The sequence below is a fragment of the Epinephelus fuscoguttatus genome, linkage group LG21 (assembly GCF_011397635.1).
Source record: "Epinephelus fuscoguttatus linkage group LG21, E.fuscoguttatus.final_Chr_v1".
In the NCBI taxonomy this organism is placed as follows: Eukaryota; Metazoa; Chordata; class Actinopteri; order Perciformes; family Serranidae; genus Epinephelus; species Epinephelus fuscoguttatus.
This window is the reverse complement of record NC_064772.1, coordinates 32282876-32302883: the sequence shown is the minus strand read 5'-3', so window position 1 is coordinate 32302883 and position 20008 is coordinate 32282876. Positions and strand designations below refer to the sequence as shown.

General features: G+C 43.9%; 1 protein-coding gene across 1 annotated transcript in view; it reads left to right on the top strand.

Moving 5' to 3' along the window:
• The window catches only part of mpp7a (MAGUK p55 scaffold protein 7a), a 183171-nt gene that overhangs the window by 131336 nt on the left and 31827 nt on the right, over positions 1-20008 (top strand). The window contains exon 12 of the mRNA XM_049564751.1: positions 16440-16610. Within this exon, the coding sequence (XP_049420708.1) occupies positions 16440-16610 (171 nt within the window). The remainder of the gene's footprint in view (positions 1-16439; positions 16611-20008) is intronic.

Sequence of the window (20008 nt, the reverse complement as noted above, 5' to 3'; positions counted from 1 at the left end):
GGCGTCCGCAATCTGGGCGGCCATGGCTCCCTGTGCTCAGTAAATGATAGGCTTGGCTGCCACCATCACTGCAGGCCGGGCTGTCCACACACACACACACACACACATCAGATCATGACTTCAGCTCATTCTCACTGCTCTCAAAATGTTGCTTTGGGGCTGGCGGGTGAAATGCACTCAGAAAAAGGGAAAGGACAAGGTTTTCCACCATTTAAGCATTTTCAAAGAGGCCGTGCCCCGTCGATTTACATTCTGCAGTGTTATCACATGGTGTTTCATTAGACGAGGAATGTTGGTGTACAAGGCTGCAAGGCCATTAGGCAATGCAAACCATTCCTTTGGCAGATAGGCACCAGATGAAAGCCTTCCAGGGTGTAATAGGGGCAGCACTTGGAAGGATTTTCGATATCTTTATCATTCTCATATTGTTGTTTCCTCTTTCAAGTCTCCCTCTGTCTTCCCCCCTACAATTACCTCTCAAAATGTGGTTTAGGTGCTGGTTCAACTTAAATGTCACATTACAGCAGGAGGAGGGCAACATCAGTAGGAACATTGCCGTGAACACTAACATGTGAAACAAGATGTCAGATAAAGGCAGACACATTTGGCTCCACACTTCAAAACAATCACGGCTCTCGGGCCTGATGTTTCTAGCACGGAACAACCTTCGCAGTGATCGCTCCTGACTGCTGTTTTGGCTAGTCATTAACTCTGGCTGTGACGTAACATCTCCCCGAGCTGCAGTGCGCTCTGGGAAATGAACGCGGTGCTGTAAGGCGAGCCCCGTGCTGTGGTAGATGGTGTTATGTATGTTTTGATTTAACCTTGTTTGGCCAAAATGGGAACACGTGAAGGGGAGGAAGCATCTATAAGTGCCTCCAAATGTTCACGGCGTCCTAAAACAAACACACACACACACACACACACACTGATCCTGCATCAGCTACCATTTTGAAACCATCATCTTACAGCTTTTGGATGGCACTCTTAACCATCTGGAGTCATTTAATAAGCTACCTTAAATCAGAATGAAATGCTTTACTGTATAACACATCGCTGTTTAAAAGGTCTAGGTCAGCACTTTGGAAGCTTTTGAATCTAAATATGTTTCTTTCTGTGAAGTCACAGTGGACGCACCACAGCCATGTTCCACAGCCTGTGTCTCACTAGGTAACAATGGAAATACATGTCTTATAGCAAAATAGAAACAGTAGAAATGTCCTTCAGTAGAATGTTAAAGTCCATTCCTATATTTTGATAAAATACCATAGTTGCCAAAAACAAACTGAACTCAAGGTCAAGGCTTTCAACTGCATCTCTTGGTCGTCATCACTGAATGGAGTTTACTTTGCTGTCATCACGTAACCTACATAGAAATTGGGTTCAGGGTTACGATGTCCCAAGCTGATGCACCAGATGGTTTGTACGCAGAAGCATCTGAGAAGCCGTCACTGTATGGAAAAGGGCAGGCACTTTCAAAAAATACTTGGCAGGTGATTGGATTTATCTATCACTGTCCTCGCTGGAAGAAGAGTGAAAACATCTTTTCTGTTAAGAAAAGCCTTCAGTACCTTTGCTCCATTTTAAATGCTGATATACTCCCCAGTTCTGATATGACTGGTGCTATTTAAGCATCTATGCTAACCTCTTTGGGAGCCGCCATTGTTTTGAACGATCAGTCACCTCTCTGTGTCGTCACACACACCTAAACCTCACCTGTAGCTGCCAGTGTTTCGGGCAGAAATGCATCACTTGAAGCCTGACCATGGATTTATAAAGAGAACTGGATACAGCGTTGGAGACGGGGCCCTGCTCATTCCTATGAAAGTTGCTTAGTGGTGCATGAAGCCAAAAAAAAGTTCAGCTGACGCATATAAAATGATCTGGGTGGTCGCCACTGCTACCGCACCATCTGACCCATAGAGCAAGAGCAAGCGCACTAGAGACTACTTCCAGACTTGAATGGGAAAGACTTAATTGTGCAGCTCTTTTAGATTTTACAAATGTTATCAAACTGAAAGGATCAAATTTTGAAAGTGAAACGAGTCAGTTTGTGGGAGTTACAGCACGCAGAAGTGATTTACAGTCTTTTTCACAACGTGAAGCCCCATTACAACCAAACACTTTCGGTATGGTACCTTTGGAACCAAAACTAACCCTTCAGACATGGTACCTAGACCCTAGTGTTTCTACTACAAACAGTACTCTTAAATTTGGGCGGGGTGGTTGTCACTCTCTGCTTCATCCAGCACTCACTGTATATCCTCATCAGCGGTGACACAGATGGAAGTCTGCACCTACTTTATCATCCACATAACGAGGCTGCACGCAGACATTTTCAGAACAAAATAGAACAGGCTGCAGTGAGAGTCTCTCTCCATGGGATATTTAAAAATAGCAGCTTTGTGCATTTAGTCCTTCTCAAGCAAGCTCAGGGGTTTAGTGTCGCCGTAGCTCACGGGAACAACACTCCAGGATGCTTTTTTTTTCTCTCCGTGTGAGGATTAGAATATATGCAGTTTACATAATCCAGTTGAAATTAATATATATTTTCAAACACTTGAGGATCCACTCTTTACTAAAAGTGGTAATCATCCAAGAGAGACAATAAAAACCAAATATGGGGACGGTAAAGAACGGTCTGTTGGTACCATCCACAACTTTTCACAAGTGTACCGAACTGAACTGAACCACACCAGACAAAGTCTTTTGGGCCACACTGTATCATGTGACAGATACAATTCCACTGTTTGGCAACTATGATCTTTGGCTTCAAAGCCCGGCACACTTTCTGAGAGTCTGAGCCTGAAAAGATGGATTTTCATGTGATCATGTGATATCTCAAGAATCCAGCCGCTGTGCAGGGTAAATGATCTCACTCCAGAGTTCTGTACTTTGTTCATGTCCTCACAACTGAGCAATCTCCAAACATGTAAGCATAATTTACCCACTGATGAAGACCATGAGTTGCAGTTGAAATCTTCAGGAAAAGCTAGTAAGTGGACCGTATTAAGTGACCTTTAGGATTTTTGTTTGTTTTGTTTTGTTAAATGAATGTGGTAATTCACTTTTAGACAGAATATGGGTAGTGGTGAGCATTTTTCACAAATATTACAAAATTGAAATAGACTCATTTGCTATTTCAATTTTGTATGAGAAATGACTCAAAACAGTGTTTGAATATAGATTTATCACCATATTGTGTGTGCCAATGTAGTTTATTACAGAGAGACACAAATGAGAGTATTTCACATAAGAAATTACGATGTTAACTCTTCTTTATGTCATTTGTTTGTCTTTTGCTTTTCTAAGACGATGTGGCTGTAGAGTTTGGTAGGTTTCCTCTTCTTTATTCTCTCATCTCGTCCCACAACTTACTTTTTGTTCTTTAAATTTGTCTCTAACTGTGCCTCATTAACATTCCTTGCTTCTTTTGCACTCACAGCTGAGGAGATCGAAGGTACTACTTATCTGACATCTCCCATTGAATAGGACGTCACAGATAGGTCACTGGCTCGTAGTGTTGCAACACAAAACCAGTAAAACCATTTGTGATTGGTTCCCCTTCATAATTTTCGTGTGTTATGAAAGGTCTACCTCTCACCTCTGCTCCCCATTCTTCTTGTTTTCATTTGGCCTGTCTTCTCATGTCAAAGCTAATCGCTCTTAAAGGGGAGCATCAGACATCCCTGACGGTTTCTCCTCTTAAACACTGTGGGGAGTTTGCAGGTTATTGGCTCCTGCGTCGTACAAAGCCTCAGCTAACTTGTCATTTTCATTAGAGTGGACGTCGTCTGGAGAATCATTCCTTCACATGGACACCTCCAGTAATCTTGTGCTGAACTCACTCATAATACTAAATTATTCATACACTTAAAAAGCAATGGCCAGTGATGCAGTGGATTGTGAACCTAAATCCAGTTTATGCTGATTTTAATTTTAATCAGTATTTCAAAATGGGGTTTATCCACAAGTTTTGTTGGAGTGAATTCATGAAGCATCAACTGGAGGTCATAGTTAACCTCTCGTCTTATTCACCACTACATCATTGGCTGTTACTCATCATTGGACATACGGCGATCAGCCAAAACATTAAAACCACTGACAGGTGAAGTGAATAACATCAATCATTTCATCAATATGCAATGTTCTACAGGGAAACCTTTGGTCCTTAATGCACTCCACCCACCTTACCATTGTTATTGACCAAGTACCTCTGATTTTTGCAACAATACCCCTGATGGCAGTAGCCCCTCAGCAAGGCAGTGCACTATGCCCAACTCCAGAAACTGCTCAGGAATGGTCCAATGAACATGACAAAGAACTTCAGGCATTGATCTAGCTTTCAAATTCCCCAGATTCCAGATTCCCAGACCCCCAGATTCCAATATGATCAAGCATCTCTGGGACAAACCGATGCCCCAGAGGTCCTTTGTCCAGGCCTCAACAGGTCAGAGCCAAGTCCGATCTATGATTGGGCCTCTGACCTGTCGAGGCCTGGACAAAGGACCTCTGGGGGTGTCCTGTGTTGTCTGACCCCAAGGCATTGGGTTGTGGGTTAAGGTACCAGCATACCCAATGGATGTTCAATCAAATTGGGATCTGGGGATTTTGGAGGCCAGGTTGATGCCTTAAGCTCCTAGTCACATACCCAGGCCATTTTTGAGCAGTTTTTTGGTATGGCTTGGTGTATTGTCCTGCCATCAGGGAGTACTGTTGCCATGAGGGCAGTGTATTGGTCTGTACTGGTGTTTGGGTGGGTGTAGCGTGTCAAGTGGCATCCACATGAATGCCAGGACCCAAGGTTCCTCAGAAGAACATTGCGTTGTAACAAAATGATCAATGTTATTCACTTCACCTGTTAGTAGTTTTAATTTTTTGGTTGATCCATGTAATTTCACTGAAACTTCATCAACATAAATAACCCAAACAATCTAATCATATTTCTCTCATGTTGATTGTACCTGTATGTTTTTCTCTCTTGTATTTCTCTGGACTTTTACCTTTTCAGTATGTGCTTAGAGGGGTAGGTGTCTGACTGTTGTCTTTAACATGATGTTGTGCCTGTCTTTTGGCTTCTTTCTTTCTCCTCTCATCACCAGAGGACGCTGACTATAGTAGCGGATCCCACCTAGGTGAGAGATGCTGTTTTCTTCCCCTCCTTCTGTCCTCTGCCCTCCTGATGTGGCTGTTCCATTAATGCATTAACGGTGGAGACGGTGGCCAAGATTGTGTTAGATTTACATGTGTCCTCTCCATTAATCTGTCCTCGACCCTTCAGCCCTTCCTTCACAGACCAGCCTTTGTAACGTGCACCAGACGTTATTGCACTGACAAATAGATCTCTGCTTCTCATAATGTGCTTGACATATTCGTCTAACTCCCAGATTGTTTTTGGTACAACTGATTCAACTTGGACTCCCATGTAAAAACACAAAGAGTAGTTCTGTAGTGGTTCGCTAGCCTACGGTGTGCTATTTCTGCTTTCTTGCTGACAGCGTCATGAGCACACTGGCACATCATGTCATGGATTTGCAGAATGTAGTAGTTATCCTGTTCTGCCTCTGCTGTGGGTCTGAAGACATCTTTGAGGATGGTTCTGGATGGATTTGGGTTTAAAGCACGGCTTGTTTTCCACGCTTTGTTCTGGAGGTCCGGCCGAGCGCCGGCCTCGTTGATGTGGTTCCGGTCAGACTTAATGACAATTACCGTGGTCCGCTTTGGTTCTGCAGGCCTTTCCAGAGAGCTGCTGCTTCCAATTCTCTGTCTTGTACAGAAAATGTTCCCCATCATGTTTTTATTACCACTGTCATTTTCCCGACAAATCATAAGGTATCGTCCCTCTGGAGGACCACAGGCTGTACGAGCTGGCTCATATACAAATCCTCTGTCTGTCCATCTGCCTTTTTCTTTCGTTTCTGTGTCTTTATTTCTCCCTCCGTCTCTCACTTCCTCTCTCTATCCCATTCTGTCTATATTCAGATGTTGAGGTCAAGAGGTGAGCTGGCCTCAGAGTTCTCCTTGCACACTACAACGTTTAGACTCCAGATTTCACAGGATATCCAGTGCACACGCGAGTTTATAAATACTGAGTTTGAGCCATGTCTGCCAAGCTCAATCAGGGTCACTTCCCAAGGCCGAACTATGCCAAACACCAGTCCATTTTTTTCCACTCCTCTCCGTCCCCTTCAGGCTTGCCCTTACTGTCACCCTGCCTCCTCCATGAGGTCAATGACCTCAGCCTCTCCTCTTCCTCCTCGGTACCCAAACAACATCCAGCACTCTAGCGGGTTAGCAGCATTTCTCGACTCCAGCAGCCCAGAACGAGGTTTAACTGAAATGAGAGAACCTCAGGAGGAGGAGGAGAAAAAAAATTGTGAGTTATAATAACATCTTTTCTATGTGAGTACTTGCTGCATGGCTTTTCAGCCTGTTGGATGTGGTTGTATGATTTAGAGTTGGCCCGTCCCTAAAAGTTTGAAATCCTAGAACTTACAGATGCTTTTGCAATGCTACTGAGGTTGCATGGGGAAATAAAGCAGGCAGTGGGAGGGGGTAGGCAGTTGTTGTCCTTAGTTTTGGGTTTGTTTTCCCTTCATGCCTCTTGCAGTGATGCAACGTCTGTAAGGTCCTTAGCCAAAAGCGATCCTCAAGCACTACTGGGGGGCGAGCAGATTCTTGTGCTCAGATGTTGCTAGATTTTAGAGCCAGCAAACGAGAGAATAAAGTCCGACTCGGGAGTAGGAAAACTGCGTCTCACAAGACTTTCTTATCGGGCCTTTTTATAAAGCAGTACTTTGAGGCTGCGCAAAGAACCTAAAGGCAGTTTCACATCAAGTGTACATTTAATTTGTGTATAGAAGATGCACCAAGTCATTCGTATATGCACTCAGCTCGAGTCAAAACCGAAACATTTATGCACGTGTCCTGTGTTATGGTAGCACAGGCATGATGACTCATCACTAACATAATTGCAAAAGTTACACACTGTACATCCAGAGAGGAAGGCAGCAACCAATCATCAGAAAAAATGTTTGCACTATACATTTCTGCAAACCACATATACAATATATTTGCACATTTTGTAGCAGATATATTGAAACTTATCAACAATCCTGGGTGAAGGTTTGGTTAGCTTTAGGCACAAAAACCACTTGGTTTTGGTTGGGAAAAGATCATGATTTGGCATAAAACACTCAGGTTTATTGGCACAAAAATGGTTGGAAAAGCAGAGGTGAGTCCGTTTAAAAAGCCCAGGTTTAGTGTCTCAAACGCCGCGATGCAACAGTGAAAAACACCCAGGTGTAGTGGCTCAAACGCTGTAATGCATCAGTGAAAAATACCAAGGTTTAGTGGCTCAAACGCCACGATGTGTTGGTGAAAAACACGCAGGTGTAGTGGCTCAAACGCCGCGATGCAACAGTGAAAAACACCAAGGTTTAGTGACTCAAACACTGCCATGCATCGATGAAAAACACCCAGGTGTAGTGGCTCAAATGCAACCAGGAAATGCCATTCCATGCCATAATTGTTTAGAAACACCCAGGTTTAGTGGCTCAAACGCCACGATGCATTGGTGAACAACACCCAGGTTTAGTGGCTCAATCGCTGCAGTGCTTCAATGAAAAACACCCAGGTTTAGTGGCTCAAATGCCGCAATGCGTCGATGAAAAACACCCAGGGTTAGTGGCTCAAACGCTACCAGGAAATGCCATTCCATGCCAGCGGTCTGCATGCATCCACCATCCCCTCCACCTCCCAATGACAAAATCAGCACATAAGTCACTTTAGAAATGTTGATATGCATATTAGACGTACAGATGCAACAAATCTGTGGTTTTCAGAAACGTACAATGCCAACATTTTCTTCTGGTGACTTGACTGAAAGCAGACGTATGAATGGAGGGCAAGCAAGCAAGTTAAATCAGTTAAAGCTGAACAATTGGGAGCTGCGATATCCATCAGCCCCTCACAATCCAATTATGTCCAAGTTATGGAAAAAATGGTAAAGTGTTATAAACTGAAATAAAAAATGCTCCATTTCCATTTTGAGATGAGTTCATCAGACTGCAGGATCAATAGCTGTGGACGTGTAGCGGCCTGTGCATTGGGAGCAGTGAGTTTTTCCCCCATCTGCGCCCAAACAGAGGCCTTTATAAGATTGAAATGATACGCATTTTTATGGTCATCCAACATGTGGATACAATCAGAGCAGGTATACGCACTGGCTTAACAGGTGTGCTTTTATCAGCATTAGCAACAGACCATTGTAGTTGTTTAAAGAGTCGGAAGAGAGACGTGGAATTTCCGTGACTGGCTTTGTTGTCGAACATCTTCTCTGACTGAGACTGATGAGACAAACAGGAAGGCAGGCATTTAGTCTCAGTTCGTTTGGCACTCACTGGCCCCTTTTGGCATGTTGATAGTAACTCCAAGGACTCCAGTAGAAGCAGAAGTACATGTGTGTGCGATTGTGCGTGATTTTTTTTTTTTTTTTTTTTTTTTGCCAACACATAAGGCATCAGGCATCGTTTTGAGACGAGACATTCCTGAGCCCAAAGAGCTGTGGGATAAGACGGAGGGGAAAAACAAATAGCGCTCGACACAAATGGACCTCTCGCAGCCAAAGGTCTAGAGCGCTATTCCACCGTATAAGCCTGTAACACTTGGGTTGGGTACCACTTTCCAAATGCTTAGTGCGGGGGCCGTGGAAACTACTCCCAGAATGTGTTCTCCCCAGATAACACTCTAATGAGTTCACCACCGTGGACTGCTACACGTACGTATTTCTAATGTCACACTGACAAACTTGCTCCTTTTGCTTTGATTGTGTTTATTAGTTGAGAGAAGTGCGTCAGCTCGGCTGTAATTTCTCTTCTCTGAAGTCCAGAGTTAAGATCAGGTGCTGTATGTACACATCGTTGTGATCTCATCCAGAAGCAGTGAGACATTTGATACAATCAAATATTCTAAGATCAGCCATGGAGCCCACTTTACTACTGTACCATAATCCTTTTCACAGACGCCTGTTAACAGTTGTGTGCAGGGAGCATTTGAAGGACACACGCCTGTCTGTCTGGATATGTCCCCAGCTTTCCTCCTCTCCTCTCCTCTCCTCTCCTGATTCCTCTCCTGATCCCTTTCCTTTTCTCTTTTGATACCTCTCCTTTCCTGATTCTTGTCTCAAATCCTTGCCTCTTCTTTCATGACTCCTCTTCCAGACCCCTTCCTTTCCCCCCTTAATTTCTCTCCTTTCCTGTTTCCTCTCTCCAATCCTTTCCCTCCTTCCATGACTCCTCTCCAAGGACCCTTCCTCTTCCCTTTTGATTCTTCTTCTGATTAATTTCCTTTTCTGTCTTAATTCCTCCCATTTCCTGATTCCTCACCTGATTCTTTCCTTTTCCCCTTTGATTCCTCTTCTGATTCCTCTCCTCTCCTCCCCTTCCCCTCTCCTCTCCTGATTCCTTTCCTCTCCTTTCCTGATTCCTCTTCTGATCCCTGTCCTTTTCCCTTTTGATTCCTCCCCTGATTCCTCCCCTTCCCTCTCTTAATTCCTCTCCTTCCCCGTTTCCTCTCCTAAATCCTTCATTCTCCTTTCATGATTCCTCTTCAAGACCCCTTCCTTTTCACTTTTGATTCCTCTTCTGATTCATCCCCTTTCCTCTCTTAATTTCTTCCCTTTCCTGATTTCTTTCCTTTTTTTCAATTTGATTCCTGTCCTGATTTTTCGGCTGCTGCCTTTCCTGTTCTCTTTTGATACTCCTCCTTCCCTCTCTTTATTCCTCTCCTTTCCTGATTCCTCTCTCGAATTCTTTCCTCTGCTGTCCTGATTCCTCTCCCAGGCCCCTTCCTTTTCCCCTTTGATTTCCTCCTCTGAATCATCTCCTATCTTCTCTCAGTTCCTCTTCTTTCCCGATTCTTCTGCTGCTGCCTTTCCTTTTCCTATTTGTTACTTCTCCTGATTCCTCCCATTTCCTCTCTTAATTCCTCTCCTCTCTTGATTATTCTCCCAGTTCCCTTCCTCTTTTTCCTGATTCCTCTCCAAATTCCTTCCCTCTTCACTTTTGAGTCCTCTCCTTTTCTCTTAATTCTTCCCCTTTCTGATTCCTTTCCCAATGCCTTTCATTTTCCCTTTTGATTCCTCACCTGATTTCTTTCCTTGCCACTCTTCATTCCCCTCCTTTCCTGATTCCTCTCCCGATTCTTTTCCTCACCCCATTTGATTCCTCTCCTTTCCACTTTTAATTTCTCCCTTTCCTTAGTCCTCTCCTGATTCCTTTTTCATTTTTTCCTCTCCTGATTCCTTTTCTCCTCTTTCCTGATTCCTCTTCCAACTACTGTCCTTTTCCCTTTTTTATTCCTCTCTTTTCCTCTCTTAATTCCTCTCATTGGGACCTTCTCGAAACCTCTGGAGGCTTTCTTACAGCACATTATGTTGGCCCAGGGTGACATGGCTCAACTTCTGTCTTTATAATAATGTCAAATCTACAGAAATCTGGGCATACTTTGCTTTGACAGTCTCACATGCTTCCTTGCATTATGCAAGCAAAGCAAATTGGTGATAAATGAAGCAGAGCAGTCCTTCTGTCTGCCCTAGGCTTTTGTATTTTTGTCATTACGAGCAGCAACGCTCCTCTTCCTTTTATTCACTGTCGGGGTAATAATGGCTGACAGTGTGGAAAGCGTCCTCCACCTCCCGAGCTGTGTACCACGAGCCTTCCTCATCCCTTCCAACCAAGCCAGTTATGGGCACGCATAGTGAGGCCGAGAGCGTCGGTAATGCTTACCACATTTGGTGCCCACGAACGGGACTAAGTGTTACAGCGTTAAACCGCAGCGCGCGGCATCGAGCCACGAGCATAATACTCACTTAATCCCCAGCTGCCATGCGTGGTTAATTCCATAGATGTCGTCTCCATTAGTCCAGAGGAGAGAGGGCCCCCGCAGGGAGAGCCAGGATGGCACTGGAGCTGTCAGCGCGGTCTCCTGTAGTTAGTCCACGGGCCTGAGACGGCGGCCCTCACGGCACCGGGGCCTCGCAACAGGTGGTTTCACTATGAGCCTTTTCCTCTCAGCTTCACTGCACATTTTCTCTCTCCCTTTCTGCACAAAATGAGGTTTGATTGGAAGGAAAACGTCATTTTTTATTCTTCCCTGTGTTGTCATCTCACTGATCGCCTACGCGTGATGTCTGGAAGACCTGATGCGTGTATTGTTCTCAGGCTTCTCCTCTTTCAGACGCCCGTTGGCAGATGCACGACTTTAGTCTTTTTGAGTCATCTGTTATTTTTTTATGAACATTTGTCTGACTGCACTGTATTTTCCCCCCCTCTACAGTTGTAGCCATGTCTTTTACAGGTGCTGGTGTGAAGCAGTGCACAGGATGTTAGTGTCCGAGTGGGCAGTTTGTATTCACAGTTTGCAGAGGCCTCCGGCGCTTTCTTTACGCACATGCTGAATTTCCTACGTGGCTGTTAGATATTATCACACTGGAAAATGGGCTTGCAGGACTGCTGGTGACTTCCAAGCAATTGTGTGTGTATGCCTGTGTGTGTGTGTGTGTGTGTGTGTGTAGTCACAGCTTGTGTTTACACTACGTTAAATATGCTCATCTTTTTTTCCTCCGCTTTTTTCATGTTTCTGTTTTACTGAAAGGACTTTGAATCAAAGTGTCTGTGTGAGAGAAAGAGTGAGAGGCGCTGTGTGTATGAGTGTGTGTGTGTGTGTGTGTGTGTGTGTGCATGCAATTGCAGTTTTGGCAATTGCCCAGTCACAGCCTGGTGCACACCATTAGGAGGTGCATGTGTGTGTGTGGGACCTAAGCAAGGAAACTTTAACTCCATACCCCAAGACACACAACTCATTTTGCAGGAAAAACACACCAGGACACTGACACAACTCAGCTCTCATTCCAGGCAAATTCAAAACAGATCTGTTGTCAACAAATTTGATTTGACCTGTCAAACCATTTACAGAGGTATTGGATCTCAGTGCCACACATATCTGCATTCCTTTTCTACGAGTAAGCCTTGTGTTTGGATCATCCTGTGACAAACATGTCGGTGTTCCAACATACTCAAGGCTTTTCATGACAAACAGGCAGGCTGTTTGCTTTTGAACGGGACTTGAATCGTTCCTTAATGCTGGATCAAGTTAATTTCCATCCCCTCTGTCTAAGTCTCTCTCTGTCAGTGCCGAAGATGAGGTGGCTGTTGGGAGATGTTGGTGAGAAATGAAGTGCTGCCACAGACTGTTTAAAAATATTGGACATAACCACTGAGATGTAACTGATTTTTTTTTTTTTTTGTGGATTCTCACTTGAAGCCTCAAGTTTGGCATTTTGGTTGTCGCAGTCTTGGATTCTTGGAGCCATTCACAGACAGTCTGTCACTGAAAGCATCCCCACCCTTAATCATGCATAACTAAATCATAAATGTAAATGGGTGACTTATATGACAATTCACCCCTTGTACAGTTGTCATGACCAAGCGGCAACCTCTGGGGCTGAAATATGATGCCAAGGAAGAAGTGCCAAAAGAAATGCAGTTCTTTGAATGGCCACTTAAGGCTGGCTCCAGAAGGGAGTCAATCCCCATAGACATCCATGTGAAAGTGCCTGTCGTTACAGCAGAAATAAACATGGTTCAAGCCTGGTACAAAAAACAGCTTTCATCTCTATAGCTAATTTCCCCCTTCGTGACAGCTGTGGAGGGCATGAATTTTTTTTTAACTCATCCATTTACATTTTATTAAGTCTCCGTAAGATCGACCCCTCGCTCCTCCACAGTGCCAGCCTCTTGCCCAAATACGTTCATTTCTGGCTCCATCTTCTTGAACTTGAGGCTTCAAAATGGGAGACCACAAACTAATAGGTGACATCACAGTAGCCACATCCATTATTTTTTACAGTGTATGGTCATGACCGGAGAAATAAGCTATAGAGACCAAAACCGTTTTTGTACCAGGCTTTAAACATGTTTATTTCTGCAGTATAGTTGGGCATTTAAACATGGGTGTCTATGGGATTGACTCGCTTCTGGAGCCAGCCTCAAGTGGCCATTCAAAGGACTGCAGCATTTTTTTTTTTTGGCACCCCCTCCTTGGCATCATTTTCAGCCCTGGAGGCTGCCACTTGGGCACTTCTCGCTGCTGCACGTCGCTCTAATTTATCTACCCTAAGGCAGCGCTAGAGGGGAGGGCCGGAGAATTCACCATCATTATTTGTATGGAGCTGTCTAGAAAGCTTTAAGTGATCTTTAGGGGCTTTAGAATACTGAGGTCCCTCCTCAGCTGAGGGACGGCGATTTATAAGTGTTGAGCCTCGTATAAAACCCCATGCACCTGCCTAGCCTGTGGAAAGTAAAGGAGATTGCCCTTGGCCTGAGCCAGTGAGATGGCAGCTTGTCAAACTCTACGACAGATAGAATTAATGACTATCATAGTATTACTTAAAGCCTAATTAACCAGTGGTGTTTACGTTGTGATAAATGACTGACCAGAGTGGGTTTTTGGGGTTTGAACTTCCAGAAAATTGACTGCTTGCTTTCAGTGGGATATCGTTAACATTATACTTTTAATGTTTATTGTAATGATGTCAACCCTTGTGGATATTGGTTACAGTTTGATGTCTTTACAGGAGAAATGCAGATGAGCGGTGTATGTTTTCCACTGTGTGGCAGAGGCTAATGCTCCCTGGGTGGGGGGTAGTGGGGGAATGAGGGTGCTGAATGAGTAGATTAACCACAGGAGAAATGGCACAGACAACGTAAGCCGCAAGTTGCCCACAGTGGAACAAAGTCTGCCCTAAATGTTCAGTGTAACACTATATTCAGTGCTCTGGCGCGTGTGTACGCTCATACGTATACACAAGCCCATGCAAAAACATTATTATTCTGCTCCAATGACTTACTGTGTGTTTCATTTGTAACTCAGCATAGGTCCACAGCCTCATCCCTTATTAAGGGACTGTTTGGAAAAGAACAAGCTGAGAAGAATGCAGACTCTCTCTCTCTCTCCTCGCTGCATGTCTGCACAGCTCCACAGTGGTTTGAAAATGTTGTGGAAAGTATTAAGGGGGCGGATATCAGGAGCTGTTTCAACTCCTGATTCTTCTCCCAGTCCATAATTTTCATGCTGCCCTAATCTTGCATCATTTTTTTGAGTTGATTAATTACTGATTAAAAGCTGAAATAATGAAAGAGGAGGCTGAAAACAACCCATGCACAGACATAGGATATTAGATGTCATGGAGATTTAGCTCTTTTTGGGTTCGACCAACATCTGTCATAAATATGAAACCATAGTCCTCAAATTAGGGGTAAATGTCTCCTTCTGATTCTGTCGTAGATTATCAGATCAAGGCACTCTTGGATCGGTATGTTAAAAAGCTTTTGTGATGGCAGTCCAAGGACACGGTGCACACCATAAACCAGTCAGAGATGACGCCTGTTGTAAAGTGACCCATGCGCACGGGGCAACCTTTCCTTTGCAGTTAGCCAAGAACACTTAATGGCACACACATACATAGACACACACACACACACACCTCACCACTATCTTAAATTGCAATGTGAATGAAATGCAAATCTTAGCCCGACAGTTACGTAAACAAGCATCTTCCACTAATTAGCGGTGACTATACATACTGTTGCAGTCACCACGAGAAGCCTAAAATAATGGACGTAGCCACGATGACGTCACCCACTGGTTTGTGGACTCCTGTTTTAAAGCCTGGAGTTTTAGAGACAGAAGTGACCTGAGGTGACCATATTTTGATGAGAAGGTGGAGCTGTAGATCCGCAAGGGGTGGATCCATCTTTCACACTTTCAGAGTTCACACCTTGCAGACAGCCTGCCTCTCAAAGCGGCCATGCCCTCTCAAGGGATACTCCGATTTTCAACCAGCCTTATATCAATACAGTGTTGGTAGTATGTTAAAATGAACTGTGGTAAACTTCCCTCCATGGTACCAGAGTCCACTTTTCCCAGCTCAGATCTGCTGGATGACATAAAACACATCATCCAGCAGATTTTCACTGGCTCTAGGGCTGCTGCTCGAGCTACAGATTTCATATGCCCACTGCCATAACCACGTAGAGTATAGAAGTGGGTCAGGAGAAACTTCCCCTCACTCTCTCTCAAATTCAGACCTAACTCTCATCAAACGGTAAAACTAGACAGTGCTGATGCAATATAAACCAAAATTCTGTCACTGTATTACCTATTTCTCACCTAAAATGTCCTCAGAAAAATATTTCAGTGCACTGTTTAGCTGTAATTTGAGAACTTGTTTAGTCATCTAGCACCAATTTCAAAAGTTAGTGCAACTTTCTACTTCATAGACAGTATACGGGGTGGCTGTGGCTCAGAGGCGGAGCAGGTCCATCCTTGGGCAAGACACTGAACCCCAAATTGCTCCCAATGGCTGTTCCATCAGTGTTTGAGGCGTGTGAATGGTCACGGAGTAGCAGGTGACACCATTTACAGTAGCCTCGGCCACCAGTGTATGATTGGGTGAACGTGATGGGTGAATGTAATGTTGAGCGCTACAAGTGGTTGGAAGAAAAGAAAGGCGCTATACAAGTGCAGTCCATTTATAGTTTTATGAAAAGACCATCTTTCCAGCCGTAAAATACTTCTTCAACTATGTGTAACTTTAAGCCTTAGTAAAGAGGTGAGTCACAACAGGAGAAATTGCCCGTAGAGACCAAAACTATTTTTATACAGGCTGTGAACACTTATATCTGCTGTAAAGTTAGGTTTTTTAACATGGTGGCCTCTGGGGATCGACTCGCTCTTGTAGCCAGCCTCCAGTGGCCTTTAGAGGAACTGCAGTTTCTGGCACGTCTGCGTTGGCCTCTTTTTTCAGCCCTAGAAGTTGCAGCTTGCTTTCTTTCTCTTTACACAATGAACTCTTAGCAGAAGTGTGGCTTGAGAGGGCACAAGATTCAAGAGTCATTCCTACTTTGATTAAAAAGGTCATACAGTTCATAAGAAAACATCCATTAATTTCACATATAGTTTTTAACAAATTCTTTAACATGTACGCAGAGAAGAAGAAAATTAAACTCCACTACATGTCACGAGGGGAAAATGTGGATAAAGTGTGTGAGTGTGATATCCAGGGAAACTGTTTGGCCGAGTTTTACATTGGTCTTCTTTCACCTACAGCAAAGATAGCTGTCATAAAGCTGAGCTGCACAATACAATATGAGGTATTGGACATAGAGCTGCTGAGGTGTTTGCCAAGATGCTGAAACGACCATAAATCGAATTGCGCAGCTGTGGGCCTGTGTGTACATCCAGTTGTGTCTGAATTTAGAAACCCCCATAAACACACATACTGACACAAACGTTTTGGGGGGCAGGGGTATATTTTAGATTAATGTGTCTCTTTCTGTCTCCTTTTCCTTCCTCTCTCTATTCATCCCGACCTCCAGCTGGGTTCAGGAGGAGCTTCCGTCTGAGCAGGAGGGACAAGAAGACCAACAAGTCCATGTACGAGTGTAAGAAGAGCGACATGTACGACATGGCTGACGTGCCCACGTACGAGGAGGTTGTACCGTTCCGCAGGCAGAGTGGAGCTAAACACAGGCTGGTGGTCCTTGTAGGTGAGTGGAGAGCTATACTCCAAAATGCCACTGTTGTCAAGCTCTGATGTCACTGCTTACCTCACACTCCGTTTTTTGGGGGGGCTCTACTCCTGTTAATCTTGGCACCTTAGATTTTAATAAAAAGCCTCACCTCCCAGCATGGTGACACACACAGATCACAGAAACGAGTGTGACTCAGAGTTTTGCAGCTCCAAAAGCCCCAGGTGGCCTGGCCTTGCCCTCCCACGACCCCCAACTCAGAAATGAGATTCCCAACGCAGGGACTCAAAACCCACCGTCGCTCTGGGCCTCCTTAATTTAGACTTTTAGCACTCTGAGGAATCGACGGAGCAGACCTCATATTAATCAGTCACATTTAGTGCTTTCATTTACGGCACCTCACTCTCAATGTCCTTTCAATTTTTTGAGCCGACAGAATTGTTAACACTTGCCTCGAGGAGCGGGTGTTACAAAGCCCTCCAAAGAGTTTATAACGTGCCAAGGTCTTGAAATGAATTTAGCGGTTTCTCATTTTGTATTTGTGGTTGGAAGACGAGCGTTGCCAGTGAATGGTGGAACAATATGCTAAGCCAGGTGCAACAGCAAAGACTTAAATCTTTCTTGGGACCAACTGTACCATCAGTGAGCCTTTCCACATTTTCCTTTTTAGGTTTGTTGCTCGTGACAAAAAATGACAAGAATGTCCCAGACACCAACGGAACAAAACATTCCCTGAATTTTCAATGTGATTCCTTCCAATCTATTTCCATTCATCAAGGAGTGAGACCTTAAGTCTGTTGCGGTCTTCATCTTTTCATTTCACATATTTTGACAGCAGTTTTTAAACATTTGTAAGGTTAATCCAGAAGTGAACATCACTGGCAACAAGGTCGCACTCTTTTTTATCTCTCTCACGCATGCTCTCTGCTGAGGCTGTGCTCCCAGCCTGATTGACCAGGCCTTGGTTCACTTAAATCCACCACACAGAGCATGGACTTCATCAGGCGTGTTGCTAATTAGCGAGCCCATTTTCCTGCCAGCGTGCTGTAGCCTTACACAGAGGATGCTGAACCTCTCCCACCTGTCATGCTAATGTAAATATTTTCAATTAACGTCCATAATTTGGAGGACAACCTATGGACAATTTCACACGTAACGAAGCGGAGGGCCAAGGAAAGATCTGCTTTATGTTCCTCTGCCTCCTTCTCTCCTTCTTCCTCTCCCCAGAGTCTCTTGATTTTTCTTATTCTAAATCTTTTCCCCTCCAACACTTTTCCTTTGGTAACTGCTCTTTCCTTTTTCTGTTCAGGGTTCAGACACATTATTCCTCACTATAAGGTCATGTGTTTTCAACAACTCTTCAGTCCATCAGAGGAAGTTGATTAGTTTAAAAATTCAACACGCAACAGCCCCCCACCTGTACCATTTTCAGGCCCTGTCACGTATTTTTGAAAATGGGTATTTGTCCCCTTCATTTAAAAAAAATTCTGTCCACACAACCTTCATTTTACAAAATATCTCTGTTCACACTATAACCCAAAAACAACATCTAAAGCTGGCTGATGTTAGCTGTCTTCAGCAGTCTCCTCTTGTCACAAAGGAAAATTGTTGCAAAGTGTTCAGGGTAATGTTACCTTTTTCAAAACACCGACTGGAGATCTCATTACTGTTGATTCCTGTTCAATATAAGGATGAAGGAGCTCACTCATACATACAAGTTTCTCATCGACAACAATCCAATGCCGGAAAGAGTCAGAAACATCTGCTGGTTTGACCGGGTCTGATCTAAAGTCGGTAATTCAAGGTACATGAGGTGATACAGCAATACTAAGTTTAAGCAGTGTTGCCAACTTAGCGACTTTGTCGCTATATTTATTGACTTTGCAGACCCTTCTAGCAACTCTTTTTCAAAAAAGCAACTAGTGACAAATCTAGCAACTTTTTCTGATGTTATTGAAGACTCTGACGTGAAAGCACGTATCGTTCTTATTCTTCTCAATGAGCAGCGGATGCTGCCGTGGGCCCTTCCCTCGCCCCAAAGCACTCATAGGTGGCCCAGTCCTCCTTCCCAGCTGCAGTCAGAGCAGGAGATGTTAACCCCTCCGCGTCCAGAGTGCAAGTGAATTGCGCATGTGCGGAACTGCCATTGGCTGATCCCGACCTGGTTTACAGTCAGGGCGGGATGTAAATGTAAAATTTTCTTTGTCTGATATAAATCACTGAAAGAAGGTTCATTTGTAGTTCTAACCATATTCAGGGTGTTTTTTTTACTCAGTTAGTTTTTGTCTCTCCCACAACGTTATTCCTCTCTCCTACAGCAGCCATTACAATTACATGCATATGGACAATTAAGCAAATTAGGTGATGACGTCATTTACCGACTTCTAGCGACTTTTAGGACAGCCAATAGCTACTTTTCTTACTGAGGAGTTGGCAACAGTGAGTTTAAGTGTAAAGTAGTCATCAGACCAAGCAGGTCATTGTTGTTGTTTCTAGTGTATGCCCATTACATCAAGCAACAATGGACATGTGCAAATCAAGGATTTGATGTTATTAGCTATGTTTCCATCCAAAAGTGATTCGAATCATTGGGAAATGCGCATTAAAAGAAATACAAATCCTGTGTGTTTCCATTAAATGTACAACTCACATGAGCTTTCCGCAGAATCGGAAACAAAACAAGTCTCTCATTCTTCTTCTTCTACGTTTTCTGGCGGTTGGCAACCAGCTTGTAAATGCATTACCGCCTTCCCGACCCGGAGTGTGGATATCACCATGGAGAGAGGTGCGCTACGTCAGACTCAATTCGAATGTAACTGTTTCCATCCCCCGTTTTGTGAATCAGCATTTTTTCAAATCAACCAAAACCCGGCTAAAGCGAGCGTATTTTAGTTTGTGCGAATCAGGGGATTTTAATTCGAATTCTGGCATTTCCATCATAATATTCCGATGCGATACTTCTAGATGCGCATCTAAACAGGCTGATGGAAACATGGCTATTGTTTCCCAAAAGCTTCGTGTGACATGTCTGCAGAGTAACCAAAATTTTAGAAAAATCTCCACCTTTGACGGCTTTTTTAAAAAAAATCTGTTTTAGTGACAAAAATCTCAGTTTGTGTGTGGGTGAGATGCCAAAATCTAGAAGAGACCGTTTTCAAAAATATCTGTATACATGTTGACAGGGCCTCAGCCTTCATCCCAGCAACTGACCATTCAATCAATCAATTTTATTTATAAAGCCCAATATCACAAATCACAATATGCCTCACAGCATATGTATTTTATAATTATACCAACGGCAGCCATACCACTGAAATTTTAGAAATTATTTAAACAGTGGAGGGACCTGATTTCAGACAGACACAGACAAAAAGCAGGCATCTCATTTTTTAGCAGGCAACTGTCGATTTTATCAG